The 10,439-nt window shown below is 42.2% G+C and overlaps 2 protein-coding genes across 6 annotated transcripts in view; one reads left to right on the top strand and one right to left on the bottom strand.

Annotated features, from left to right (window-relative positions):
• Positions 1-2,546: 2,546 nt before the first annotated feature.
• KLHL34 (kelch like family member 34) lies at positions 2,547-7,934 on the top strand. The gene has a single exon (XM_015885388.2). It carries the CDS (start codon positions 3,281-3,283, stop codon positions 5,066-5,068), a length of 1,788 nt encoding a protein of 595 aa, XP_015740874.1. The 5' UTR covers positions 2,547-3,280; the 3' UTR covers positions 5,069-7,934.
• The window catches only part of CNKSR2 (connector enhancer of kinase suppressor of Ras 2), a 196,942-nt gene continuing 192,704 nt past the window's right edge, over positions 6,202-10,439 (bottom strand). For all 5 annotated transcript variants that reach the window (XM_015885338.2, XM_015885357.2, XM_015885347.2 and 2 more), the window contains one exon: positions 6,202-8,692. In XM_015885338.2, coding sequence (XP_015740824.1) covers positions 8,477-8,692 — 216 coding nt within the window. In that variant the 3' untranslated portion in view covers positions 6,202-8,476. The remainder of the gene's footprint in view (positions 8,693-10,439) is intronic.

The raw sequence follows: 10,439 nt of genomic DNA, 5'->3' as shown, positions 1-10,439 counted from the left end.
TTTAGCTGCAAGGAAATTTCTCCTTCGTGTCCCTTACTATTTTGTTTCTACAGAATGCTTTCCCAGTCCAAACATCCTTGCATTTAAATAGATGGGGTGACCCAAATACTATTGTGTATGATTATTCGAGGATGAAATACAAACTCCAGCCCAGTGATTTTTACAAGACAACTTAAATCAATATAATCTTTCTTAGCAGTAGTTTCTGGAAAGCCTATATTCTACAGCATCATATGCCATTAGTCATTTGGCTCACTTCTGCTGTACGTGTTGATGCGGTACACTGTTAAACAGCTGAACCTTTTGCTGTGCTGTACTCTGGATTGCACTGATTTCCTTCTGGTATGAAATGTAGCTTAGAAATCCTTCACTGTAGATTTCTGTAATGAATATTTTGCAGCAAGCCACTTGTTACTAATGATACTAATTTTACTTGTACAACTCTTTTTATAACCTTTACTCAAAAAATAATTGGGAACATTTACAATGGTAATTGAAGTGTTTACTAACCGATGGCCTACTTGTAAGATTAAATGGAATACAGTACAGCAATTCAGAACATTTTCCAGCCTTTTATGGGAAGAAAAGGAAGCCAACAGTTTTTGCAGTGCACCCCTAGAATATTCTTTATTGCAGACTATCTACTGCACAATAGCAATGATTTAAACAGAGAATATATTCAAAATCTGAAGTCTAAACCTAATTTAAAGCCTAAATGATGCTCACGAGTATAAACGTATTATCTATTCTCAGCAAAGCATACATCACTTATATACTAATGTTTCCCTAATTTTAAGCAACATCTAATGAGTCAAAAATTAGATCTGATCCCCCAAATTATGGATAACAATAAGATCACGATTTGACTACATCCCACATACTTCTAGGTGGTGTTCCCAGGTTCATTAGTTGCTTTTTAGTCACTGTCTGTTCTCTCACTAATGGATATTAAAAATTCCTCCAAAGGTGCTGGAGATCTGAGCAGCTGCCTGCATATAATTTGTCTGTTGATTAAAGGAGGGCTCCTAAGTTAGACTAAGCTAACTGCCAAAAAGTGAAGCAGGGAGAAACCTCATTTTGTCACTGATAATCTTTTTTTTGTCATTCCAGAGCAAGGGACTGGAAAGAGTTTCACTTTGTTTCAATTATAACTGAAAAGAAACAATAATAAATTTCCAAGCAAATAAACAGCTTTATATGGATCATGATTCTTACTATTTCCATTATCCAGCTTGCCATGAAGATGGAGGAGGTATGAGAGTGAACTGCATAACCAATCTTCATACCATTACAGTAACTGCTTATCTGGCACGGGTGTTAAATCAGGCCCTGTTAAACCCATGCTGGCCCTGCTGAGCAGCTGGTACCTGAGTACCTTTGTGCTGGATTTGCATTGCACCAGTGATACAAAGCCAGTTTGGTCAGCTCTGTATTGCACTGGCTGCATGACTGTCAAATGGGTAGCAAAGGTGCTTAGCATCTGCTGCATGCAAAATAGATAAAGCTGAAAAATGAAGCTTGGCCTAAGCTATATAGCTTTGGTCACAGCATCTGAAAGGATTCAGAATGATGCTGACATGGATGCAGGCAATCCCACTGAGAAAGAGAGAAAGCGTCCCTTTCCTATATCGTATCTAGTGTCCATATTGACACATGATCCTGATTATTGTTCTCTAATGTGATGATGGAAAGTGGGTTCAAACAGGAGATAAATGTACGGAAGTATGCAGCAATGAAGAATGACATTTTCAGAATCCTCCCCCACACATAGAGCAGAGCATGCACAGGTATCAGCCTGTTTACCAAGACAGCTTGTGTTCCCTAGAGGAGCAGCATGGCATACATGGTCTGAGCTGGGATTCATTCAGATCCCCAAAACCAGTTGATTACATCCCTTGATAAACTTCACTAAAACACATAAATATTTTTAAAAGTGTGGTAGAAAGGCTTTACATTTGGCTTCAGTAGTAGGTGAGATTTATCAGTCCTGTGTGATCCTCCTCTACCTCAAGCCTGCTGGCAGCAAAATGCTGGTATTCACCTACCCTGTCACTTTGCAAATCCTGAGGGCTTTCGACCTGGAAAGAGAAGTGTCAAAGGGAGATTCCTGCAAACCGCTACCAGAGATACAAACAAACAAACAGAAAATGAAAGGAAAGCTGTAAGAAATCAGCATGTATAGTCTGCCCAGAGCTACTATTCCTGGTAGAAATTAGATCCTGGAAGGCCCAGGTGAAAATCAGAGAGAATCCCTGTATGTGTTTTTAATTGGGACAAGCTGAAAACGAGAAAGCCCTTGCATGGGCTCTGCTTCCAGCTGGTACCCAGCCCTCGGGCCACTCTGGCAGAAGCAGGGCTCTATTTTGACTCCAGCATGCAGATGCATTGCTCTCGTGCTTCCCTTCTGGGTGCCCCAGGCTGGCTGTTGGGCTGTGGGCCTGCTGAGGGCTGCAGCCCGCCCCAGGCCCGGCCCATGGCAGTTGGATCCTGGCCGGGTAGGGGGGGGGCTGGGGGCTGGGCACCCACAGCTATTCTGGTAGCTGTGAGCCCTGCCTGAGTCATGTGAGCCGCGGGGCCCAGATATGCAATGGGCTGGATTGGCCCAGTGACCAACCGAGATATTTTGGTTGTCTCAGCGCCTCCCAGGCAGAGATTTATTGTCTTAGGAAACCTTCACAAAATAATCCCCGGGTGCTGACCTGATCTTCAGCTGAGAGAGCGTGAAAAGAGGACAGAAAGGGGCTGCTGTCCTGGGTGTAGCGTGATCTGAACTTATCGGAGTCTGAGACATACACAACAGAGGATAAAACATCTGCTTCTGCCCCAAGCCATGCGCTGGCAGGCAGAGAGGATCTATTACTTGAGCTGCCTGAGGAGCAAAGAGGGCCGAGGGCGACGGTTGAGCAGACACAAAGTGCCACTTGTTGGGATTGTCATCTAGCTCCCTCATCTGTCACCTGATGGCCAGCCAAACAAGTTCTCAGCACAGCCGTGGACCATTCATTCATCCCTACACAAGCAGCGGAGGTGAGAAAAGTTATTACAGCTGTTAATGACATTCAGCAGTTTTTTTCTATAAAGGAATGCACTGAATTCTCTGTAAATCTACTAACTCTCTGCCAGGCAAGAGACTTTTTTTTTTTTGGTTGGGTTTTTCTCTAGCAGCTGGAGGTCTGGTTGGCATTCATACGATGGCTGTTGATTAAGGCATCTGTTTCATAGTCTAATTCCATTTTTACTTGAGTAACTTAGTCAAGCAGAAAGCACTGCATTACCTACAATGAGCTACTTCCTGTCCTACTGCAAAGCACACTGCACCACCGTGCTCTCTCAGTATCAGACCCTGAGATCAGAGGGCTTTCTGTGCGATATTTTGCTGAAAGTGAAGGAAAATGAGTTTCCTGCACACAAGTCTTTGTTGGCATGCTCCAGTGACTATTTCCGAGCCATGTTCAAAAGTTACACACAGGAGTCTAAAGCCAGTGTGATTCAACTACAAGTTGTCTCACCCATTGGTCTCCAGCACGTCCTGGATTTCATTTACACTTCCTTTCTGCCTCTTTCCTTTGAAAGTCTGGAGGAGACTTTAGAAGCTGCGAGTTACTTGCAAGTGACTGATGCCATTGGCTTGTGCAATCAGTACTTGGTTAACAACCTCTCCTTGGAGAACTGCTGCTTCTCTGCCAATGTTGCCAGGAGGTACTACCTGCCGGATGCCCTAGCTGCAGCAGAAAAATACATTGTCAACAACCTCTGGAAGCTGCTGGACTTGGATTTGGCAGGGCTGCTTGAGCTGAATTTCACAACTTTGCTAGCGGTGGTAGAATCACCAGATCTCCCTATGGTGAAGGAAACTAGGCTGTTGGATCTTCTGCTGCTGTGGCTGAAGCAGGATAAATCCAGGTCGATTCACGGAAGTAGCCTTTTGGAACACATAAGATATGGTCTTATCCCGGTGGAAGACCTGAGGAAAATTTACACACAGTCAGAAGTGCCCCTCACTGCAAGTATCAAATGCCTGATCATTAAAGCAATAAACTACCATACATCAGTTTTCAGACAGCCAGTCCTGCAGGATAAGTCCACCACAATGAGGAACCAGAAAACTCGGATCATCCTGCTGGGGGGAGGGACAGTAAGTGAGGGTCTCATCACTGAAGTGGTGGCTTTCGATGTTTACAACCACAAATGGAGAGCTCTCACACAGGTGTGTGATGGGGTACAGAACCACAGTGTGTGTGTAGTGGGGAACTTCCTCTACGTCTTGGGGGGAGAAGTAGAGTGTAAAGCTTCAGGCGACCCGAACAGTGACAAGATCTTATCAGTTACAAACAATGTCCATCGCTACGATCCAAGGTTTAACACATGGACTCAAATCACGGGCATGTTGGAAAAGAGATGCCAGTTTTCTTGTTGTGTCTTAAGTGACAGTATTTTTGCCATTGGTGGACGGGGTGAGAATGGGTGTCTGCATTCATCTGTGGAAGTCTACAACATCAGCCGGGACAGATGGACAAAGGCCAGGGAATTGCCATGCAAGATCCATGGTCATGCGAGTGCCACTTGCAAGAGTACTATATACATCTCAGGTGGCAAATATGCAGAACCAGCCAGCACGAGCAAGGACTTATATTCTCTGAGTTCACTTGAAGGGCAATGGGTGAAACAAGCCCCCATGAGCATTGCTCGGTTTGGACATCAAATGGCAACAATCAGAGAAGCCGTATTCACATTTTTAGGTTTATATGAACCATTCTCTGAAATAGAAAGATATGATCCTGATCAAAACCAATGGACTCGTTTGAGGCCACTTATCTATGACCGATTTTGCTATGGTCTGGTGGTTGTAGAAGAAACAGCTCTTCTCATTGGGGGAAAGAAATGGCAAGACTCGCGGGAAGTCCCCACACAAGACGTGGTTGGCTACGACATTGACAACGATAGCTGGGAGGAGATCTGCAAAGCCCCCCTGCCCTGGTGTGGGCTGCAGTGTGCGGTGCTGCAACTGTCAGAGATGGCCGAGGAACAAGGCAGCGACACCCTCCAAAAGAAGCTGCCGAACTGCTGAGCTGAGGCATCATGGAATGAGAGACCTGGGAGATGAGCCAGTGGGGCAGCTCTGGGGAAGAAGAAAATTGTAATGGCACTGGATGTGACAGAGTTGAGGTTCTGCAGTGATAAGCAAGACAATGGGTAGAAACAGGCAAAGAAAACTGGCTGAAACCTGGGAAAAGGTGCAGCAATTTGTAGATCTGAAAGCCATCCTCACTGTAAGATGTAGCAAGTAGCACATGTGGAGGAGAGGAGCTAGTATTTTTTGAAGAGTATTACCTAGATAGCAATTAAGAGTTGTTGCAAGTCAGATTTATTCTAAGGTTAAAAAATATAAGCCATCTTTTCCTTTTTCTTAATCAGGGGTAATTTTCCCAGTTGGTAAGTGCTATTGAATTGCTAGGGTATGGCTAAACAAAGTGAAAGTGAGATGTATAAAGATGAAAAAATTGATGCCTGTAAGAGCTAATAACAAGCAGTGCCAAGGAAAGGTATTATTTGATATGCTACATACTAGGCAGGAGTACCTTAGCTAAACAGCATGAAATTACTGGACAGAAAGTGTGGATTTTTTAAAATGTAGCCTCAGTTATGGCCATATGCTAAAACAGTGCTTGTTTCATAGAAGCCATTTCTCTCTGAGCAGCCTTTGTTGTGGCATGCCTTTCAGATGATTATTTTGTATTATTTTGAAGAAACACTACTGGTACAGTACATTTCTCATGTGTCCGAGCCTTGTGTGAACTTAGATGGCCAGAGGTGAATTGATGTATGTACTGCAAGACCATGTGACACGTTTCAGGAGTTGCTGTACCTAATGCCCCGATACTTACCTCAACAGCATACATTGCTTTATTGTACCTGATCATAACGGTAAAATTGTTCATTACTGAACCTGAGAGAACTGAGCAAACAGGTTTACTTTCACCAAGGAGTGCAAAGGGGAAGGAATGCAGCAGAAGGCTTTCATTCTGAGTCTACCTACGGCCTACAAACCAACCCTCAACAGTCCTACTTCTTTTTGGCCATGCTAGCTGAGTTTGCAGACACTGCCCAATTGCCAAGGGACTTGAAGGCACGCTGATCTGTGAAATGTGGGTAATGTGGTCAGATGCCACTGTTTTTGTATGCAGTAAACTGAAACTTGAATCAGAGATGTTCATTTAAAAGCTAAATTTATTGTACTTCATTTTACAGTGTTCCCTTCCTAGGCTGAGTTAATACAATAAAAATATATATAGAAGAACATTTAATAGTCTTAAAAGAAGGCTGCACAATGGATAGGACACATGTTCTTTGTCACTAGACTAGCTTAAAAAATGCAATGTCTAATTTTCACCTTTAAAGCAATCAAGCTGACTTTACTAATGTAAAGTGCAGGCAGAATAGCTGTTGCATAGCAACAGATCTAAGTCCTCTGAGCTGCCTTGGTTTTGACAAGGAATCAACTACACAATGTGCATATACATCCATCAGATATAAAGAGGTTTTATATGAATATATTTACTTTTGGTCCAGTAAAACAGTAGCAAGAGAATCTAAATGCTTGGAACAATAGCACAACCCATTTCAAGTCAAGCATTTTTAAGAGAAATGTACAAAAACCTCACAAATTTAATATACAAGTCAGTACATGCAGTAAATAAATGTTCAGTTTATACAAACAATATTCTTCTAAATGGTACAAATATTACACTGGATCTAGAATTCGATACAAATGTCGTTAATATATGATCCATACTGACTCGAATATATAGGATTACTGAAAATGGGCTATGGAAAGGCCACTCTTCTGTACAATTGTGCAAAATCTGCAAAACATTTGCAATCCGAATACAATAGGATAAGAAGGAGAAAAGAAAGAAAGATAAAGGAATGAATGCAAATAAAGTAACAAGAAAGAAAGAAAGAAAGAAAGAGAGAGCAAATAAATAAATCTGACTGTTCTTTCCTTCATCTCATCATGGATATAACTGCCAGGAAATACCAGAGCTCATGAAGTTTGGAGTACATTCACTGAGCTGTACAGGCAATAGTCAAAAGTTAGCTAAACCTACAACTCACTGCAGAAAGAATAAAGGAGGCTGTGCCCTCTTGCATGAGCATTATCAAGCTATGTCTCAAGTCCTAAATTATGCAGCAAAACTCTGAAAAGCAGCACAAGTGCTTTGTCATGCTCTGATTGCATTTTGAAAACAAGAGCACAAAGAGTAAATAGATGATGTTTTACCTCTCACTTCCCTATTTCAGAGGTGTGCCTTAATCTAAGGAGATATTTCTGCTTATATTCACTGTGTACTCTGCAGCAAATCCCAACTCTCAGTGAAGTTTAAAACCCTTCTGTTGGCTTGTGAACTCAGCAGGATCCAGAGACATTCAGAGGCAGAGCAAAGACTTTCCAAGCTCTCAGTTATTTTCAGGTTCTGTGCTTAACTCTGTTCCTATCATACTTTTCCCCCCGAGTACAATACAGCCAAATTTCACAGCTCAAAAAACACAGAGGAGAGTACTTGAAAAATTGTATTCATTCCTTTACTATTGTGGGAATTTTCAAAGCCTCTCAGGCTGGGGGCATTTTGTTGGAAACCTTTTCCACTGCTGCTTTTCTGGGCAATAGAAATGCAGTTATCAAGGATATTCAAAGTCTTCTTCTTCTCTTTTGCAAAATCCTATCCGTTTAGTACAAAAGCAGCATAAATGATAGTACCATGACTAATTTTTGTTTAAAAAATTAATCCAACCAAATATGATTAAAAGACAAGCAACACCTAATTTTGTCTTAATTAGAATACAGACCAGTATCCCTTTGCACTGACGGAAAACCTTAGCAACAGGATTTTAAAAAGTACAAGGAAATAAAACCTAAATGTTTAATACTTAAATTCATATTAGTCATTATTGTGGGCTGATTTTCACCCTCTTGTATTCAACAAAATGGAAACACAGTCACTGCATTACACTTTTTCCCTGTTATGTAAGAAAACTCCTAGAGTTTCTCATTAAATATAATTTTTCTTTTATTCCCCTGCCACCAAAATAGTACCTGCACTCCAAAAATGCAATACAATACTGGAATTATGTAATAAAAAATATCATTGTAAAAGCAACCTTCAATAACAAAACCTTTAGCCTGCGAAACTTCCTCCGTGAAGGCCACAGTCTTCCAAAAAATGTTTTTAAATACTTCTATCTAATAGTTAAAGTTCATGTTCATTATTTCACAGAAGGTAAACACAGGTGGAGCATTGGTAGTGTATAAAAAACACAAATCCTCATTAAAGACATGGTATCATAGACCATTAAAAGTGTACTTCACACAGTTGAGAGACATTAAAAGATAATTTACTAGAAGTCCCACATATTGATATAAAACCTAATATATGCACTTATTTAAAGGCTCGGAGTGTAGCAAATGGAGGGTCCCTTATACATGTGTTTCAATGTAGGAGTGCGTGTGCGCTAAGGAAGCTATAAGTGCGTCAACCTCAGATGAGCCATTAACAGAGCCCCTCGGGGTGCTGTTGTGACAGATGTCCAAAAAGATGTCAAAGTATATTTGTTTCCATTCTTGAAAGTCTCTAGATGTCAAAGCTGGATTATCCAGAACCTTGTCTATAATGGCTACTTCTCCTTCTCTGGCCTGTGGGAGAAGAAAGACAAGTAGAGTCAGTGTGGGCAATGAGCAAACAGCATGGGTAGGGTGGGAGCAAGGATGCCACAGAGGTCTGGGAAACAGGGCTGCTGTGATACTGCTCATATGTGGCAGCCTCTTTCCATGATGTCACTCATCACCCTGCAGGACTGGGCACTCCTCACTTTGTCCCACACCCTCAGCAATGGCCCCTACTCCCCTCTCACCCCTTGTTCAGCTCCTACAAAAAAAAAAAAAAAAAAAAAAAGCCCTGAGCTGTTTACTACTAGCTGCTTTAATTTTCAGGATCGGTTTCATGCTGCCAAGCGCCATCTGTTTGCTCTTCTTGATCAGCATGAGAAATACCGTGTTTGTGCGTGGGATGCAGACAGATGGCCCCTCGCCCGCCAGCAGAGCTAAGCCTTTTTTACAGGGCCTGTCATGGGGACACCTGAGCAAATGCCTGTGCTAGGAATCTTCAGCTTGGTAATGTCCTCACCAGCAGTTCATGCTGTGGGGTGGCTGGCTGCTACCTTCTCCTACCATGGTGGTGGCAAGCAGAATGCAGGAATGGGTAAAATCTAACACAGCTGTTGGCACCTCCCCACTTGTCACGGGGGCAGGGGATGTGGCTGTATCCCAATCACTGACTGGTGATTAGCTTATTGAGAGATGACAAGCAGCCAGCATGGGTCAGAGCAAGCTGCAGATACACACACAGCTGCTCACTGTTTTTATTAGTGGTGGAAGATGGATGCACCAGCCTTGAGCCTGAAAGAACAAGTAACAGGCAAGATCCAGCACTGCTCCTTTGTGTAGGCATGGTCTGGTCACCAGGAACTTCTCTATTCCCCATGTCAGATGGGTTTCACAGACCTCACTTCTAACTGACATTTGCCATGTTTATTCTGCAAATGTGGTAAACCTCTCTAGGGAGCATGTTAAGGGAAGTATTCAGCAATGTCAGCTCATGTTGGTGGAACAGTTATCAGAAGGGTCAGAGATGTCATTAACAAGTAGTATGTTTAAAGGTATTTTTCATGCTTTGCAATCAGTAGCTAATTAATGCTATATGCTAGAATACTCAATTTCAGGAACAGCTGTGGCTAACCAGAGGAAGATAACCTTTGGAATTCCTCAGTTACCATATATTTGCATGAACTGCCATAACGTGCTTCTTGCAGGTTGTCACCTGTACACACAAACCAGCACTGCCATACTTGCTGAAGAGAATGGTTTTGTGGCTATGTCAGGACAAAGAAAGCAGAAAGGTCTTTCCATTGCTGATGGAACAGATAGCCTATGGGTGGTGTGAGCTAGAACCAACTTAGAGGGCTGTACAGATTACTAATCATTTTAATGAATTAAGGGAAAGTTCAGAACACCAAATCCAATGGGCAAGTGCAAGTGAACATATTCAGGAAGGAGAACTCAATGGCATTGATCAAAATGGGGTACAATTGATTAGCTAACAGCAGTAGCTCCTGATAAATGCTACTACCAGTACAATAGCAGAGGTGAGCTAGGATGGAGCTAGAAACAATTAATGAGTTACCGTGATGCCTCTGCAAAACAGGCACACGTCACGTTGCACTGTTGCCATATGCAAGAAACAGCAATAATCTGTCTTTGATACTTGCTGGCATTGCACTGTCAATTATTTATGTCATTCTGGTCCAAATAAGATTGGTGACTAGTTCAGAAAATATGTGTCATGGAAAGAGAATAAACAAATTATGTTTGCTTGGTCTAAAAG

This window comes from Coturnix japonica, chromosome 1 (genome assembly GCF_001577835.2).
Source record: "Coturnix japonica isolate 7356 chromosome 1, Coturnix japonica 2.1, whole genome shotgun sequence".
Lineage (NCBI taxonomy): Eukaryota > Metazoa > Chordata > Aves > Galliformes > Phasianidae > Coturnix > Coturnix japonica.
This window is presented reverse-complemented; position numbering and strand designations above follow the sequence as displayed.